The sequence below is a fragment of the Muscardinus avellanarius genome, assembly GCF_963383645.1.
Source record: "Muscardinus avellanarius genome assembly, chromosome: 6".
Classification (NCBI taxonomy): Eukaryota; Metazoa; Chordata; class Mammalia; order Rodentia; family Gliridae; genus Muscardinus; species Muscardinus avellanarius.
Genome location: NC_137791.1, coordinates 14,085,955 through 14,105,799, shown reverse-complemented (window position 1 = coordinate 14,105,799; position 19,845 = coordinate 14,085,955). Strand labels below are relative to the sequence as shown.

Genomic DNA, 19,845 nt, shown 5'->3' with positions numbered 1-19,845 from the left:
GCTCCTCCAGCTGCTCCTCCAGCGACTCTTGCGGCTCCCCCAGCGTCTCTTGCAGCTCTTCCAGCTCCTCCTGCCGCTCCTCCAGCTCCCGCTCCTCCCGCTCCCGCGCGCCCTCCTCCCGGGGCCGGGCTGCAGAGCGGGGCCTGGGCGGCGGCGCCGCAGGGAGGATGCTGCTGGCCCGGCCCGCGTCCCCGCCGTCCTCGCCGTGCTCCCCAGCCGCCCGCCGCGGCTTTGTCGTGGCCCCGGCGCCGCGGGCCGCCCCCTGGTGAAGTCTCCTGCGCCCCGGCCGAGCCGCGAGCCCTTTGTGCGCCCGCCCGCCCGCGGCGGCCGGGACCATGTGGGTGAACCCCGAGGAGGTGCTGCTGGCCAACGCGCTGTGGATCACCGAGAGGGCCAACCCCTACTTCATCCTGCAGCGGAGGAAGGGGCACGCCGGCGATGGGGGCGGCGGCGGCGGACTGGCGGGTGAGGACCCCCGGGCGTCCCTGCGGGAGGACGGGGATGGGACCCGGCACTGCGGCCCTGGGCTGCGGGCACCAGGCGCCGCCCGCTCCCCCGGGGCTGGGCCGCCCGCCCCACCTGCGCCCCGAAGCTCTCCCGAGCCCTGATTTTTCAAGCTGGGTTAAAAGATGCTTCTTCTTGTCTGATCGGGTCAGGCAAGACTCGAAGGGGTCATGGAGTTCGGGGCGCCCCAGAAGTGGGGGTGGTGTTGATGAGAGTCTGGGGTGGTGATTGGGGGAGATCGCTTTGGAATTGAATGGTCTTCCCTCCCCCTCCCCCTTTAAAAACATCGCTTGATAGTATGTATGGGGAAGGGGCGATGGGGTGGTTAATTTTGACTTCAGGGTCTTACTGGTAATAGGATCAGGTATAAAAGGCTCTTTTGTGAAGTTTCTGGGAGGGAAGCGGTAAGGAACTGATGTTGTCATTTCCTACGTGAGTTGTCTATATATATGACCGACGAGAATGAATAAGGAAAAATGTTCTTCTGTTGCACATGATTAGGCCTAAAACAAAGCAGGTTATCTAGCTAGCCCTGTGCCGAATTGGCTGTGTTACTCATTTTAACTCAGCTACTTCTCCCCTCTGCCCAAGGTTATGATGAAGGCAGCAGTAACTGAAGCCCTGCGGTGTCTGTCATTCGGGATTATAAGCTCCATCAGACCCCTCGGATGAGTTTCACATCCGAAAGATCTTTCTTTGTTAACTAGCCAGTTTGTATGGTGGGCGGTTACACATAACCTTAAACTCCCACCGCGCTTGAGAGGCTGAACCTTCTACTCCCCCTGGTTAGGACAAACCGAACTGGAATACTTTTTACAGTGCAAGAAGTTAGCAGAAGAAATAGAAGTTTCACCAGGAAAGAGAAACAGAAAAGAGATGCCCTTTAACCTTTTCAGCGTTGACAATATTTCACCCTCAGGGTTTGTGAGTCAGATAATTTGCTTTCACAATGCCCTGCTATGAGATAAAGGTTGTTGATATGGTATGCCTTTCATTGTGATTATATTTTAAGCCGGTTTTCTCATAATTCATGGCTCATGTGGTCTAGCCTATACTGACATATGTTTGAGAGATTTTGCTAGTTGCATCAAATAGCCTGTAGGCAATCTGGTTTTTATTTTATTTTGTACTTTTCTACCGGGAGAGAGAAAAATCTGTAGAGCTCCAGCCCCATTAAGGAAACACCGACTAGTGAACTGGAATCAGATATTTCCACTTCATTTTGTAGGAGTTATCAAACTGAACCTTAATGTGTAGCTTGCATATTTAATATTGGGATCAACCTAGATGACCCTTCTTTAAACCTAGGAACCATGTAGATAGTTTATCATAGTGGCAGCATTTCCCGCTAGAGTTAACTCTGCCATCTCAATAACCACTAGGTATAAAACTTCCCAGTCATTTGCAATGGGATGTGAAAAATTCAAGGATACAGAGCCTTTTCCCCCCTGTGTAACATTTTTATTGTGTTTCTACTGAGACCCAGAGTTACAGCTGACTACAGTCTACGAGCTCATGGTTGTATACTTATAATCCTGTCATGAATGAATTATTTCAGATAGATAAAAATGATATCCTTTAAACTGCAAACCCAAAGCTATTGCACTTATTTGTGTAATAATTGAAATTATCTCCACGAGTATAAATATTCCTGCTAACAAGCTATTGCCAGCCAAAAGAAGTAACATGTTTGGTCTAATAAATGGGTACCACTTTTAAATGTAGCAGGGGCATTTTAAACATCCTTGTACTATGTAAGACTATGTTCTCAGTCTAATGTGAGTTAGACTCCAAAAGCATTAGCAACTATTTATTGGCAACTTCCGAAGGGACAGGAAGCTAACAGCTTAGTAGAAAAAGACGGATGCTAGGGAAATAGTGACATCCAGTAATGTCAGATCACTACTGTGGAGGATCCCAGCCAAAAACACAGCCCAAGCCAGTCCACATGAAGGGAGTCAGTGAAAAGACAAATTAGAAAGATGGAGGCGGGCTTTGTCAGAGTCAGTGAAGGCTAGCTGCAGGAAGCTGTTACCAAGAGGCCGGGATGATGTTACTGGAGTCCATTAAGGCCTGAGCGAGGGAGGAGGAGCTTGGGCCCAGAGAAAGGAGCCAGCCCTAGAAACCCGGACCAGAGCAAGGAGAGTGTTTATGCCTAGATTCCTCCTTAGCCACCTTCTCAGTTTCTACCATGGCTTCCATGAACAGAACCCAGTGGGAGCCAGCTGGGCTGGGTGTCCTGTTGATGTGTTCCCTCCGGATCAGTCTCCCAGGGATGTGGGGAGGTGGGGGCCCACCAAAAATGACTAATGCAAGTGTCATATGAGAGGAACATGTTAGCTCCAGTCAGGGACAGAATGGGGACAAAGGAAAGAGGTCCCTATGTGACAGGGGCTGAGATCTGAAGAAAGAAAAAGACGGGCCTGCACTGGGAATCAGTGGTTGGAGATTTTCTAGATCTTCAGACTTGTATGTAATGTACATTATCTAGACCCAGTGACTGCATCTACTCAGCCAATGGATGATGGTAGATAATTGGGAAGGAGACCTGTCCAGTGTGAACTGGCCTGCAGAGCTTCATGTGTGGCTGTCATGGCACTTAGCAAGATGTTAACACTAAAGTTTATGAGATACAGGCCAAAGCGAAGACACTTGCCAGTTCTTTTAAACAGAATTGAGCTGTGTTGTTCTCCATCCCAGGCAGTATGCACAGGTGTTGATGCAGTGGACCCTTCTATTGGGCATGTGTTGATTCATTGCTTTTTAGCTGAGATTTCACATGCATACAGAAAAGTGCAAGGAATGGGATGTAGAGACCAATGATTTATCCCAAAGTGAACACTTTGTAAGCAACACCCGTGTAAAAAATTAGAATCTCAGCCTGGCATGGTGGCGCACGCTTGTAACCCAGCATTCGGGAGGCTGAGACTGTAGGATCCCGGTTCACGGACAGCCTCAGCTACTTAGTGAGGCCCTCTGCAACTCAGTGAGACCCGGTTTCAAAATAAAGAATAAAAATAGGGCTGGGGGTGTAGCTCGGAGGTCAAATGTCCCTGGGTTCCATCCCCAGACCTGCAAAAAAGAAAAAAAAAAATAGAATCTCACCAATGCCCCAGAAGCCCCTGTGACCCCCACCCTGTTACAACTCTCACCATCTCCAAAGGTAGAAACTGTCCTGATGTTTTTTGGTAAATATGTCCTTGCTTTTCTTACAGTTTTTCTAACAAAGAGTACAATATTTTGGTTTTGCCTGTTTTTTTTTTTATTTTAAAGGAATGAAATGGTAAATACTTCCCTGCTTTTGTAATGGACTTTTTTTTTTTCAACAAAGAACATATCCCCAAACACAATATGTTGGTTTTGCCTGGTTTTTTTGAGAAAGGAATGAAAAAGATTCATGGAGTATGTGTTTGTGCCTGAATTATTTTGCTTAGCGTTGTGTTTGTGATATTGATAAATATCGCGGTTTGTGGCTTTCATTTGCCCATTTCTCTATGCCATGCAGAAAACTATTATATGATTGTACTATAATTTATTTGCTATTTACTAACTGTACTGCTGGTGAACTTTGGATGATCCATTAGGGGACATTATGCATAGTTTAGCTAAGGTTGTTTTTGCGCATATCTTGGCACCTGTGGTGTACATTTTTTATCTGGTCCATGTCTAGGAGGGGAATTTCTGGAATTTAGGATATGTGTATCATCAGCTTTAATAGATAACCCCAAAGTACTTCCAAAGTAGTTACCAATATACTTCCACAGCAGCATCGAGGAATTCCCTCTGCACCATATGCTTGCGAACGTTGCCAGTCTTTGTAATTTTAGCCATTGAGCTGGTTGGGTAATAATATCACATTGTGAGGTTAAGTTGCTTTTCCTGGCTAATGAAGGTAAGCATCATACTTTTATACGTTTATCGGTCATTTGAAATATTTTGTGACATGGTTGTTCAAGTCTCTTGTTCATTTTCAATGGGGTTATTTCTTTCTTTCTTACTAATTTGTAGGGTTTTTTTTTTTAATTCTAGATATGAGCCCATTATCGGTTAAGTGTGTGGCAGAATCTTTATTCTCTTGCATTGTTCTCTTGATTGCCTAGAGCTTTCAATTTTAACACCCAAACCTATATAGATTCTGTTTCCTTGATGTGTTTCATTGTGCCCTGTTTAAGAAGTCTTTTCCTACTTTAAGATTATAAAGATACTCATCTATAGTATCTTCTGGAAACTTTACAGTTTAACTTCCAAGTTTACATATAATTCTTACTGGGAATTAATTTTTTGCGTGTTGTGTGAGTTATAAGTCAAGTTACACCTCTAGCCCTATTTTAAATTTTGAAATGGGGTCTTACTGAGTTGCAGAGGGCCTCACTAAGTTGCTGAGGCTGACGGTGGACCTGAAATCCTCCTGTGTCAGCCTCCCAAGTACTGGGATTACAAGTGTGTACCACCATGCCTGACTCATGCTGTAGCTTTATAATAAGAATTTGTTTTAGTAGATCACATTCTCTTAAGATTCTTTGTTATTCTTTGACTTTTACATTGGTACAGTATTTTAGATCACTTTATTAAGTTCCGCAAAAACAAAACAAAACAAAACAACATCAGCAACAAAGACTTTTAAACCAATGGGATTTTAATTGGTATTACCTTGAGTTAATAAATAAATTCTGGAAATAATTTCATCTTTATAATATCAAGTCTTTCAGTTCATGAACATGGTATATTCCTCTATTTATCTCTTTAAAAATTCTCAAAATAATATCTTATAATTTTTGCATGGTAGGTCTTATACATCTTACTAGATTTATTCCTAAGTGTTTACATTTTTTTCATTTGTTGGAGATTCTTTTTAAAAACTCATTTTCTAAGTTTTTTTTTGCTGGGATATAGAAATATACAATAATTATTTTCTTATAGTGACCTTGCATCTAGACTGTAGCTAACTTAAGAAAAGAATCCTAGTGATTTATCTGTATTTTCTTTCTATATTTACGCCCAAATCATCTGATAATACTGAGTCTTGTTTCTTTCCTAATCATTATGGTGTTAAAAGTTTTTATTTGCTTTTATTCAAATGCTAGGACCTCATATACAATTGTGAATTGACACGGGTCTTGCGCATAGCCATGTCCCTTTTCTAAGCCTCACAAAAAATGCTTTAAATATTTGTCCATTACTAAGTATGATGATTTTTGTAGGTATTTTTCTTTCTTTAACTCTAAGGTAATTCCTTTTACTAGTTTGCCAACAGTGATTATATGGATGGTGAATTTTTTCAAGTACTTTTCTGTCTTTAATGAAGTGTGATTTTCTCTTTTTTTTTTTTTAAAAAAAATCTGTTTGGTGAATTTTATTACCTGATTTTCAAGTGTTTAATCAAACTTGCATGTATACAATAATTCAACTTGGGTATGATATGTTATTCTTTTTATATATTTATCAATACTATTTTCTAATGCATAGGATTGTTGTGTCCTTATATATCAGCCTGTATTTTTTTATTACATCCTTGTCAAATTTTGACAATCTAACCAAGGTTATATTGGCCTTAAGAAATAAGGTGGGGAGTGTGCACTCTATCAGTATTAATTGATTCTTACATGGTCAGCAGAATCTATCAGTGAGGCTGCCTGGCCTTGAAGATTCCTTTGTGGTAATATTTTTTCCTTGAATAGCATAGCACTTTTCTTTTTTATATATATTTTTATTGGTGCTTTGTAGTCAAACATCACAATGGAATACAAGAGTTGTGAGGATATACAAGCACACATCATCCAATTAGCCTTTATCCAATCCCCATCCCATTCCCTCCCCCTCCCTTGATCCCATGCTTGATTTGGTGATTAACTTTGATATATTTGTTTACATATATCATGTGTTTTAAAGAGATTCTATCTCCCCCATCCCATCCCCTCTGATTGGTCACCTTAATTGCTCCTCCATAGGGCCCTTTCTTCAACTAGATCTCCTCCTATTACCCATTTCTTCCGAGTTTTGTTTATTAGGGAAAGCATCTGATTTTTTATTTTCTGAGATATTTCTCTGTGTACACCGCATTGCAAGTTCCAATCCCACTCTTGAAGGCCCTGGCACTGGCCTGGCCACCTGGCAGACTCTGATCCTGGCCTCACTGGCTCCAGCACCGGCCTTGCCTCATGGCAGGCTCTGATCCCAGCCTCACCCCTCAGCAGGCTCCGGTCCCAGCCTCAGAAGCCCCAGACCCGGCCTTGCCTCACAGCAGATTCTGATCCCGGCCTCACTGGCCCTGGCACCGGCCTCACCCCTTGGCAGGCTCCGTAGTATAGCAGTTTTCGAATATTTTAAACATTTATTTTACTCTCGGTTCTATAAGTTATATATCTCTAGAGTTTATAATTTTCATCCAGATTTTTAAACATATTGATGTACATTTGTTGAAAAAGTAAATGACACTTAGTTAATTGATTTTCAGTCTTACTTTCTAATATATACATTTCAAGACCATACATTTATGCCTAAGCATGACTTTGTTTGCATTTTGCAATTAAGTTTTGTTACATATTATTTTGATGATTATTTCACTCAAAATAGTTTCCATTTTCATCTTTTAAAATTTTGAGTTATTTTATATATAGTTATTAATCTCCAAACATCTTTATATTTATTTAAGTGCAATCAGAACCAATAATCATATTTTATATGTTAATACTTTGAAATTTATTAAGACTTATTTATGCTGTGCTGGTGGCCAATTTTTTGTAATGGTAAGATATTTAACATGAGAGAAACTTGTATCTTGCAGCTGCTGTATAAATTATTCATTTATATTAGGTTGATCAAGTTTAGAACTTTTAATCAAGTATTCCATATCTTAAGTAATTTTTCAATCTTCTAATTCTGAAGTTACAGAGTTATATTTAATTCTTGTATCATAATTATGGTTTTGACTATTTTTATTCTTCTGTGCATGTTTGTTTCATATGATTTGAGGCTATAATATTAGGTGTATACACACTTATACTTTTAATATGTTCCTGGCAAATGGAGCATCTTATTATTATTAAATATTTGCCAATTTTTCAGAATTGCTAAACACCTCCTTGTCATAGTTACAAAAGATTTATTTATTGGTCATATGGTATCTGTTCTTTATTGTTACTTTGAACTTTTATACACCCTATGTTTTGGATGTTTTTTATAAATAGGCAGATAATTGATATTTTTTCTTAATCCATTTTGAAATCTTTGCCTCCTGGTAGAAGGCATGTGTGGATTTAAATCTACTATTATATTAAGTACTTTCTATTTTTTTCTACCTGTCCTGTGTTTTTATTTGCCTTTTTACCTTCTATTGATATACAAGGGTTACTTTGTAATTGATGCTACATTTGTTAAAGGCTCCATTAGCTAAAGGTTTTACATTCATTTCATTGTTCTTTAATGGTTATCCTCAAAATTGCAAAGGCATTTTGACTTATCAAAATATATTGTCCATTTATACTTTGGTTTCATTTACTATTATTAGTAAGCACTCTTAATTCTTTTTATTTTTCTTTTGCTTTTTGTGAATAAAAGGACCGTGGAACACTTTAACTATCTACTTCCATTCCCAACCTATGTGCCTGTCACATATTTAATGCTTAACATTGTTTCCACTCAAGAATATATAATTAGTGCTGTTTTAAAATTTGGTATTCAATTAGATTTGCACACAGTTCTCATTTTAGTGGTATTCTTTTCTTCCATCTCTGACGTTTTTGGATGTTTTTAAAAACATCCTTTACTGTCTGGTGATGACACACGTACTCGTTTTTATACATCTGTAAATGGCTTCATTATATCTTTGTTCTTGAAGGATTTTTTTTTCCCTGAATGGTTTTCAGTTTATATTTTTTAAGCATGGTGGAAATTCTGTTCCATTGTCTGATTTATATTGCTTCTTTTGAGAAGTAAACTGTCACTCTTTTAACACTCTTTTCCGTGTGTGTGTGTGTGTGTGTATGTGTGTGTGTGCGTGTGTGTGTGTGTGTGTGTGTGGTGCTGGGGATGGAACCCAGGACATCCTACCTCTGAGCTACACTCCAAGTCCTGTTTTTTATTCTTTATTTTGAAACAGGGTCTCACTGAGTTGCAAAGGGCCTCACTAAGTAGCTGAGGCTGGTCGCAAACCCGTGTCCTCCTGTCTCAGCCTGCCAAGTAATAGGATTACAAGCGTGCGCCACCACACCTGGCCAACATTATCATCTTTAACTTTGGTGTTCTGTTGCTTTACTGTGATCAAGTAATTTACAGATTTTTAAAAATCCTGCTTAGGAGCTGGATGTGGTGATGCATGCCTGCAATCCCAGTAGTTGGAGGATGAGACAGAAGTATTGCAGGTTTGAGACCAGCCTCACCAGCTTAGGGAGACTCTCAACAACGTAGAGAGACCTGTTTCAAAAAAAATAAGCAAATAAAAAGGAGCCAGACATGATGGCGCACACCTGTAATCCCAGCATTTGGGAGGCTGAGACAGGAGGATTGCAGTTTGCGGCCAGCCTCAGCTACTTAGTGAGGCCCTCTGCCACTTAGTGAGCCCCTGTTTCAAAATAAAGAATAAAAAATAGGACAGGGGGTATAGCTCAGAGGTCAAACGCCCCCGGATTCCATCCCCAGACCCACAAAAAATAAAATAAAATAAAAATAAAAAGGACTGGGGGTGTAGCTTGGAGGTATAATGCCTCTGGGTTCAGTGCCCAGTAAAACACACACACACACACACACACCCTGCTGTGGAGTAGTATGATTTCTTTAATCTGTCTTGTGTTGGTTTTAGAAACCTCTCGATTATTGTCTACTCAGATATATTGCTTCCCCTCTGTTTTCTTCATTTCTTCTGGCATTCCCATGACATGGACGTTTGACGTTTATACTGTATTTTCTACTGATTTTTACTTTGGGTCATTCTCTTCTGATCCAGGTTCCAATTCACTAGTTCTTAAGCTGCATTTAATCTCCTTTTAAGCCTAAGCATTCTAAATTAGTTTTCAGTTCTAAAATTTCCATTTGGTTCATTTTTATAAGTTACACCAGCCACAATTCCTGATCTTGCTCTTTTTTTTGTTGTTGTTGTTTTGTGTTTTTTGAGCAAATAGAGTTCTTTTAAAGTCTCTGCTAACGTCACTCTGGAGCCCATGAACATCTGTTCTATTGTCTGGTATTTTTATTTTCATTCATGCTGCAAGGTCATCCTCTATGCCTGGCTACGTGTGTGTGTGTGTGTGTGTGTGTGTGTGTGTGTGTGTGTGTGTTACTGTGGATTGAACCTGGCTCATTCTGCCTCCAAGCTACATACCCAGCCCTTTTCCTTTGTATTTATTTTATTTTTTATTTTTTGCTTTTTTAAATTTTAGAACAAGTTCTTGCTAAGTGATTGTGTGCTGTCCTCAAACCTGCGATGTTTCTGTTTCAGCCTCCCCAGCGTAGTGTTAACAGGTGTGCGCCACTGCACCTGGTTTGTAGAAGTTAATATCAGTAGCTTCTGCAAGAGAGATTTTTTTTAATAGTTGGAAGCAAAAGTCACTTTCTGTTTAGGATTTGGGATTTGATCTTTTCAGAACTGAGCTTCAGCCTGGGTGGTTTTGCTGACTTAAGATTGAGAGTTATAATTCGGCCGCATCCTTCGAGCATCCAGTCCAAGGTGAGAAGACACCCTGAGCTTCCCTGCCTCTTGGTGGCACTGTCCCTGCTCTGCTCTCTCCAGTCTGGGTTCTAGTAGAAGCACATGCTGTCTCTGCCCAGCAGCACCCTCTAGAAGAGGCAAATAAATTGTCTCCCAACAATTTGGACTCTTCCTCTCAAAACTCTCTTTCTCCATATGTGATCATTTATCTCTTTCAATTTTTTTTCAAGTATATTTTATCCACCTTATATAGTTGCTCTCAGGAGTGCATGTTGCCGATGGCTATGTCATTCATAGGGCAGATGCTACTATGATCCCTGTTTTATGCAGAAGAACTCTAAACCTTAGAGAGAGCAGAGACTTGCACTAGGTCTCACGGCATTAAGTGGGAGCCTATCTGATGATTTTATATTTATTTAACATCCGTGGTGTGTATGTGTGTGTATTTGTGGTACTAGGGATTGAGCTCAGGTGCATTCTACCTCTCAGCTACATCTCCAGCCACCCTTTTTGTGGCACTGGGGATGGAAACCAGGGGCATTCTACCTCTGAGCTACACCCCCTGCCCTCTTATTTATTTATTTATTTATTTATTTATTTATTTATTTATTTATTTATTTTTGTGGTACTGGGGTTCCTGGAAGCCCTTTTTACCCTTGGGCTACACTCCCAGACCTGTTTTATATTTTTATTTGGAAACAGGGTCTCTTAAGTCAGCGCGGCTGGCTTCGAACCTGCGCCATCCTCCTGTCTCCGCCTCCCAAGCGCGGGGATTACAAGCGTGCGCTACCACGCCAGGCTTTATTCTTTAATTTGGAACAAGGTCTCACTAAGTTGCAGAGGACATTAAGAAGTTGCCGCGCTGGCTGGGAACCTGTGATTCTCCTGTCTCAGCCTCCCAAGTACTAGGATTACAAGCATGCACCACCATGCCTAGCTATTTAACATTTTTTCCAAGACTTAATATAATGTGTATGTTAATATTCTTTTCTCTTTATAACCCCTGCACCCCCACCAAGAATCTAAACAAAACAAAACAAAAGCTATGGACTCTATCTCTGAAAAATTAAAGCACTCCGGAGCTTTTTCTGCAGTTTTAAGAGCTGCGTGGATCCCAGGTGAGTTAGAACACAGGGCATTTAGACTAGAGGCTGTCACCAAAGGTGGAGGCTCATTTTTATGACACGAGATCAGAACTGCGATCGCCTCGTGTTTGAGTCCCAGCTGTGTTTGGGGTGTTAACTTTACAGAGATGTGAGAGAAAGAAAAGGCAGGTTCCTGTTGCTGAGCCTTGACCATCCCAGGTGTCAACTGGACACGTAGGAGAGTAGAAGACAGACAGGGAGGTTAAAGCTGCGTTGAATCATTTATCAGGGCTGGGACATTTGACTATGCAGGGACTTCACTTCTCCCACCCAATGGAAACCTTTACGACTGGGAAAGCTCTTCATTCGGTGGTCAAATAAGCAAAGATTTTCCAGTGGTGAGAGAAATAACAAAGCCATGTTCTTGATTGCCTGACTGGCCAGTAGGTGCGTCTTTGTAGGGTGAAGGCTTTCATCTTTCTGAGTTTTAGTGCTAGCAAAGTTGCTGCTGGATGCACTTTTTAATTAACGGATAAAAGCAGTTACATTTCAACGTCATTGCTAATGGAGCTTAATGTCGGGAACTTCTGTGCATTGAGGTGGGTGGTAGTCTATAGCCCTGTATGATGGTGGCTGGTAAAACTCCCATAAAAAGCGAGTGCTGTGAGCGAGAAGCATGATTAGCCAAAAGCAGATTTCGTTTGTTTAGTTTACGAATTATTCCTCCCCATCTATTTGTTATTATCAATTTCAAGAGAACTTTGTCCACAGAACTACTTAGTCAACCCTTGTCAATCTGTCTTAAGACTTTGCTTTGCCCTGCAATGAATCAGTAAGAACAAACATTTATAATTAGTGTAGGATTTGAGGTGACTCTGGACACGTTCTGAGTGTATGTAAACGGATCTCGATCCAACGAGACCAGAGGAAAAACTGGTCCAAGCTTCTGCAGACATGTGAGGAATTTGAGAGGCTGAGGTCGACTTCCTGCTCTGGGAACACTGCATACAGTGTCCTGCTTGCCCTCGTCCTGTCCTGGTTGTGTACAGACAAGACCTGCTTTATGAGTCAGGCTGGAAATCATGGGAGGGTTCCGCAGCCTGCTCATAGAAGCCTGTGTTGCAGTTGTATACAAATCAGGAATCTGGAGTTTGAAACCGAGCAGCTTCTAAGGCGGAGGTGGGGCTGCCTGGTCTTGGAGGTTGAAGCCCACCTGGGCCTCCTGGCGCCTGGCAGGGAGGGAGAGCCAGAGGCCAACTGGAAAAGCAAAGGCTGATCTTCGCCCAGCTTCTCTGTGTTCACCATCTGCTCACTGGACTCGTTTCTTCTCTAGTCCTTCCATTAGTAACCAACAACCGAATTCAAATTGCAGCTGCCCGCTTCACCAAAGATGTGCTTCGCAAAGTGTCAAGCTCTTTGCAAAGTTTTTGAGTGGGACTTTCTCATCGGAAATGGTGCTTACTGCTGGGCGTGGTGGTGCAGGCTTGTAATCCCCGCGCTTGGGAGGCAGAGACAGGAGGATCACGCAGGTTCAAAGCCAGCTATGCTGGCTTAAGAGACCCTGTTTCAAAAAAAAAAAAAAAAAAAAAAAAATATATATATATATATATATATATATATATATCTCAGAGTGTAGCCTGGAGGTAAAAAAAAGAGTCGCTTACTAACCATTTAACTCAGAAAATACTGAAATAAAGAGCTGTCATGGACGACTGCCCATCACCCCTCCTGCCTTGTTGATGTTCTGCAGTGGGTGTTGGGAGGCCACTGGCTCCAGTTCACAACAGTGAGTTACTGAAGAGTGCAGCAGTTTGCAGACAGTGTGGGAAATTTTGTTTTTTTGTTGTTAAGGATACTGGGTTTTTTTGTTTGTTTTGTTTGCGGTACTAGGAATTGAACCCAGGGGCAGTCTACCTTCAACCTACACCCCCAGCCATATTTTTTTTATTCCTTATTTTGAAACAAGGTCTCACTAAGTTGCAGAGAGCCTCACTAAGTGGTTGAGGCTGACCACAAACCTGCCATCCTCCTGTTTCAGCCTCCCAAGTACTGGGATAACAAGTGTGCACCACCACACTCTGCTTAAGCATACTTTTAAAGCAAATGGATATGACTGTTTGATATTTGGGCTGCTTAACAAAGTAAATTCAGATATTCAGGCTTTTGGGAGAAGATAATTTTTTTTTTTTTTTTTTTTTTTTTTTTTTGGTGGTACTGGGGTTCCTGGAAACCCTTCTACCTCTGGGCTATACTCCCAGAACTATTTTTATACTTTTTTATTTGGAAACAGGGTCTCTTAAGCCAGCACGGCTGGCTTCAAACCTGCGCAATCCTCCTGTCTCTGTCTCCACCTCCCAAGCACGGGGATTACGAGTGTGCGCCACCACGCCCGGCTGGAAAAGCTAATTTTTGACCGGCAACTTTGACTGTTTCTACACAGCTTGATCCTGTCTCTCTCTCTCACTCCCTTCCTATCTTCCTCCTTCCCTCCTTCTATTCCTCTTTTCCTTCCTTCCTTCCACATTTTGAAAACTCTGCCAGATCTGGGTATGGTGGTGCACACCTGTAATACTGTACATGTGAGGCTGAGACAGGAGAATCACAGGTTCAAGGTCAGCCTCAGCAGCTTGGCAAGGCTCTCAGCAACTTAGACCTGTTTCCAAATGAAAAATAAAATAGGGCTGAGGATAAGCTCAGAGGTAGAAAGCCCTTGGGTTATAGCAAGAGTACAACCAAAAACTAAAAAGAATGTAAAAAATGTAAAAATGAAAAGCTTTGCCAGTAGACAGAATCAGTTCTTTTTCCTCTTCTTCTTACCTATTTCCATCCTCTCCTCTCTTCTCTCTCCCTCTTCCTTCACATGTTTCTCTCTCAGATAATGGCAAACTAGGGTCACGGGGGAAGACTGGGTGGGAGACAGAGGAAGCGCCACCTTTTCTCTTTCCATGTGTGTGCACACACGGGTGTGTGTATCATTGTATGTGCACCATTGTCTGTGTGTCTATCATTGCGTGTGTGTGTATATGACAAGGATTTGTCATTTGGAAACATGGCTGAACCAGTAAGCTAGGAAAAAGCCATTAACACACTTTTAGGCCAGTCATTTTGTACAGCTCTGGGCCATCGCCCCGGCCCCTAGTTTGTTACAAATGGCATTTCACAGCCTTGATCTCAGGATATTTGATTAACACATCCTCTCAGGGAGTATTAGGTGGCTGGGTTGTCTGAGCTGTGGGATCCATTTGAGAAACACAGGAAGCTTCTCCTGGCATCCAGAGATCTAGATTAGACAGTTTCATGGGCATGAAATCAACTCTTACTTTCTGCCCAGGTGACAGGAGCACACAACTAGGTGAAGAGGCCAGGAGGTGATCCATGTCCGGAAATGAGTGCTCCCCTTCCCCACAGCCCCCTCCCACCCTCCTCCTTTTGTTCTAAAGCTGGCTGGACAGGTATTTGCTAGAGGGAAGGTCATGTAGAACCTTCTAGACTGGATGTCTGTTTACACTACAAACAAAACTATCTGCTTATCTGCTTATCGAGTTCTTTTTTTCTAGATTACTTGCCTTTAATGCTTCTTAATACATTTCAGTAGTGCAAGTGAACTTTTTAATCTTTGTGCTAACTTTGATAAAAAAATTAAATAGGACTCAACAGATTTTTAGTTGGTTTCTGTAATTAGAGCATAACAGGAACTCATTGATTCACTGACTCTTCTCTACTCCTCCACATTTTAGCACCTTTCTATCCGTTGTTGTAGTGAATGATGACTAGAAGCATCTTTATAATATATTTTCAAATCTATGTGGTCTAAAGGTAAATCCCCAAATATCACTTTATTACCGTTGCATTGTTTTGTACATACATACATGACATTTAAAAAGTAATGTTACAACTAGCCTTGAAAGAGTACAAAGGCAGAGAAGCTAACATTTGCTGAAGTCCTTCTGCGGCTCAGGCATTCTGCTGAGACTTTTTCATATCTCCGTAAAGATGACTTTTCTTCAGAGCCCTGTAGGTCAGATACAGTTCTCTCTGTTACAGATGAGGAAACAGCACTGGGAGAAGTCGATGCTCTTTCCCGAGGACACCCTGCTGGGAAGAGGGAGAGGTTGGGTCGGCCCTCTGTTTTGATTCTATTAGAAAAGGAAAAAAGGGTTAAAAGGGTAGGTGAAGGAAAAAAGGAGAAAGAAAGAGGACCTGGAATGTGGTCTTTGGAAAGCTAAGGGAAACTGAGGCAAAGTGAGCCTGAGGCCTAAATGGCCATCCCAAGTGTGGAGGGAGCCGGCTGCAGCGCCCCTGGGCTCCAGCACTGGCTAGCGGCTGTCGTGGGTTGTGGATGTGTTACTTGTATGCCAAGGAGAGGGAGTCTGCAACTATTTTTGGGTTCTCCTCCGAAAAAAAGCTTTGCAGAGTTTCTTCATTTCAAGCCTTCTATTGTACCAGTTTGGGTGACCACCAAAATATGGTGTCATCCCGAGTTATAAAGTTAGGACTAATGTTTGAATGGAAGGCCAGACAAGGGAAAGACCTCCTATTTGTAAAGGGACCCAAGAAAGCTCTCTATGCTTATTGTGAGAATGTTCAATCTCAAAAAGTTAAGACAAGAAAAATGTAAATGTAACATGCTGTATTTGGTTTTTTATTAATGTAATTTGTGTTCCATAACATACAGGTTTGATTTTTCTTATTTTTATTTTTGGTGGTACTGGGGTTCCTGGAAGCCCTTCTACCTCCAGGATATACTCCCACAGGCTACATTCCCAGACCTACCTATTTTTTTTTTTACCTTTTTATGTGGAAACAGGGTCTCTTAAGCCAGCAAGGCTGGCTCCAAACCAGCGCAATCCTCCTGTCTCTGCCTCCCAAGCGCGGGGATTACAAGCGTGCACCACCACGCCTGGCAACATACAGGTTTTATGTATTGGGATTTTTTTTTTTCTTAGGTGGGCATAAAACTTTTTTTGGCAGTACTGGGGATGGAACCCAGGGGCATTCTGCCTCCAAGCTATACCCCCAGCACTACTTTTTAATTCTTTATTTTGAAACAAGGTCTCACTGAGTTGCAAAGGGCCTCACTAAGTAGCTGAGGCTGGCCAGAAACCACGATCCTCCTGTCTTAGCCTCCCAAATGCTGGGATTACAAGCGTCTACCACCATGCCTGCTTAAAACTGTCTTGAAACAGAGTCTCTCTAGGTTACTGAGAGTCTCACTAAATTGCTGAGGCTTGGAACCTGCAATTCTCCTGTCTCAGCCTCCCAAGTATTGGGATTACAGGTGTGCTCTACCACACCTGGCTTTGATCAGATGTTATTGTAATGGCCCCATTAAAATTAAAAGCCTCCAGTCCCCCTCCAACTTCCTGTTAAAAGCTTCACCCCCCAACTTCTTCATCCTGAGAATGGAAACTGAGAAGCCCCCCTCCTACCCCTAGGCAAATAGTAACGGTGCCACATTTCTCTGGTTGGCACAGCCTAGCTAATTCTGCATAGGAACATCTTCAGGCTTTCATTACTATAAATTGTATCTGCTTCTACGGGACCAGTGGAGAAGCAGGCTGACTGCTTCTTCCCAGTTTTGTCCAGACCTCATTAAATTCATTTTTCCTTTTTACACCATTTGCCGATTTCTTATACAGGTGGCTGGTTAAATCCAGCCAACCAGGGTCCAGGCAGCTTAGTATAGACTTTGGATCTTCAAACTGCTTTATGTTTTAGACATTTGTTAAACCGATAGAGATTTCAGAAGGTCCTTGAGCAACCTGAAATTACATATAAGATTTATGGAATTAATAATGAAGGGTCTTTTTGTGGGCCCGAGGTTCCCCCACTTTCTACAGCTCCTTAAAGTGGATTTTGATTCAAAACATTAAGAGCCGGTGCCCTGAAGCCTTACACATTCCTCAACTCTGAATTTTCCGCCAAAGCGATTTTCAGGAATTTATTATTGTGCTCGCAGCAAGATGACTATAAATTGTAAGGAGTCTTGGACCATTTCTAGGTAATTGTTTGGCCTCCCAACCAGTTAGAAATGTTCAGTTTACTATATGTTATTTGAACAATAGGAATATTACACTGTCTTTGGCAACAACAATAAAAATGTCAGTGCTTCTATCGTGCTCTTAGCCTTATCCTCAAAGGTGGGGTTCTTTTGCTGTGGTTCTTAATTTCTTATGGAGGGGAAGTTAGTAGGGAGGTGTGTGTGTGTGTGTGTGAGAGAGAGAGAGAGAGAGAGAGAGAGAGAGAGAGAGAGAGAGAGAGAGAGAAAGAGTTGGTATCATATGTTGGTAAATATCGGGACCAAGAGTGCACAGCTAAACAGCAGGAACAGATTTATTTGGTTATTTGGGGATAAATCTGGGCGCAGGCACCTGACCAGGAGAGAGTCAGGGCATTAGGAGGGAGGGGTAGTTACATAGTCATGGCTTTTCCCCATTGGTGGTCTTGACAAGGCTGGACAGGTAGGTTTCTGGGCTGGGGGCAGGGAGTCGGTGAGGGTCAGTTTCCACCACTGCTGGAGTTCTTGGTTCTCTACCTACTTGGCCAGGCCTCACACGCAGCCTGACCTCACAGGGCCCACAGGGAGGACAGCAAAGAGACAGACAGATGGAGAAGGGAGAATGGAAGGATCAGGTGCAAGTAAGCAGATGTGTGTGGGGGTCCTGCCTCTGTCTGAGTGTGCCGGTATTGGAAAATTGCTTTGGTATTAATTTCCAAAATATAAAAAATAGTCAGGGCCTGGGCGCTGCACAGGCACTCGGGCAGGGAGGGGTGGCAGCTGTTACAATGCAGTGCTCCTCTCTCTCTCTGTGCCCTTCCTTCTAATGATTAACCTATAGTAAAAGCCTTAGAGTCAATTGAAGCCTTTAGCCCTAAAATTATATAGAGACAATCAGTGCCTCGGTTTATCTCCTCTCCTTTGTGACCTGGCCTGAGTATAGGAAAGGTAAACTCCATGTGCTGCTCAAAGCACCCACAGTTGATGAGCAACAACACTGCCCAATACACTAGAGGCAAAGGCCAGGTAGATTATTGCCCCTGCACTTAGTAAGTACACTGTCTGGAGACAAAGAGGCACCGCACACCTGCCTATGAGTTCTGTTTCTGGCCCATTGCCTTGGTAATGCTGATAAGAAGATGCCAATACAAAATCTACTTAAGCGCTGGGGTCCCAGAAGGGGGAGAGTTCCATTTTCGGGCTCTCCAGCATGCATGCCAGCATGCTGCTTTTTCTTTCTCTTCTCTTTCTATTTCCTACTGGTTTTGTAATAAAGATTTGTTAAGCTGCACCAAGCTGCCTATTGGTTTAATTTTTCTGTTCAACAAAGTTTAGTTGAACAAAGAGCCCACAGCACTATTTGAATGTAATATGAGGATAGATCATGGCCTGAATTCTGCCTGTCCCCTGTTTTGGTGCTGGGGATTGAACCCAGAGGCTTTCTACCTCCAAGCTACACACCAAAGTCTTATGTTTTGTTTCGAAACAGAGTCTCAGTAGTTTTCTGAGAGTCACACTGAGTTGCTGAGGCTGTTGTCAGACCCTGGATCCTCCTGTCTCCGCCTCCCATGTACCAGGATGACAGGTATGCGCCACCCCGCCTGGCCTGGCTCGCCTCTGCCCTGCAGGTCTCCTCTCGGGCTCCTCAGGAGGATTCTCTGTAATGTGGAGTGGGCAGCTCTCACAGGTGGCACCTTGGTCCTCCTTGTTTATTCTCCATCCTCACAGGTGAATGGAGAGATGAGTGGGCTCCAAATATAAAACTGGGAGTGGGCATTTGCTTTCTGAACGCTGAAAATCAGCCACCAGCCCAGTCGTTGTACCTTTCTGATTGGACAGGAGTCAACTCCTCACAGCCCACAGTCTCTGCTGTACTTGACTGCAGGCGGCAGTCACATTTGAGATATTTTACATTAATATCTAAGCAGAATATATTTGCAGATTTAAATATATTTGCAACTGTACCAAGATAGCTGTTAGTGTTTGGCTTTCTTTCCAAACAAGATCAGTGACGGGTCCCTGATAAGGACTGACAACTGTCACTGGAGACTTGCTGTTCTGGAAGTCAGCCAGAAAAGAGGAAGGTACCCTAAATTCCCTTTAATAACTCAGGGTCCATTATGTGTTATGCATTATTCATACATTTGTCAATACTTTTTTGAGTTTATATTTTGTATTGGTTCTTCTTCTAGGGAGTGCAGTCTAGTGTTTAAGAGTGTAGACTTGAGCCAGGCTCAAGTAATCCCAGCATTTGGGAGGCTGAGACTGGAGGATCGCGGTTTGCGGACAGCCTCAGCTACTTAGTGAGGGCCTTTACAACGCAGTGAGACCCTCTTTCAAAAGAAAGAATTAAAAAAAAATTGGGCAGGGGGTGTAGCTCGGAGGTCAAATGCCTCTGGGTTCCATCCCCAGACCCGCAAAAAAAAAAAAGAACCTGGCTTTGGCTTTGGAACCAGTTGGAACCAGTACCTGAGCTGGTCCTTCCCAGAACATTGTGCACATAGAAAAAGATGTCCCTTGGCTGGGGCTAGATTTCTGCACCCATCCCTCTTGTGCAGAAACTGTGTGCCATGGCTCTAGAACTGAATTCAAAATCCACTTCTCATTTCCACCCA

General features: G+C 42.6%; 1 protein-coding gene across 2 annotated transcripts in view; it reads left to right on the top strand.

Moving 5' to 3' along the window:
• Positions 1-335: 335 nt before the first annotated feature.
• Positions 336-19,845, top strand: part of TBC1D9 (TBC1 domain family member 9) — a gene marked incomplete at both ends in the record, with an annotated part of 113,907 nt that continues 94,397 nt past the window's right edge. For both annotated transcript variants that reach the window (XM_080697371.1, XM_080697370.1), the window contains one exon: positions 336-465. In XM_080697371.1, the coding sequence (XP_080553497.1) occupies positions 336-465 (130 nt within the window). The remainder of the gene's footprint in view (positions 466-19,845) is intronic.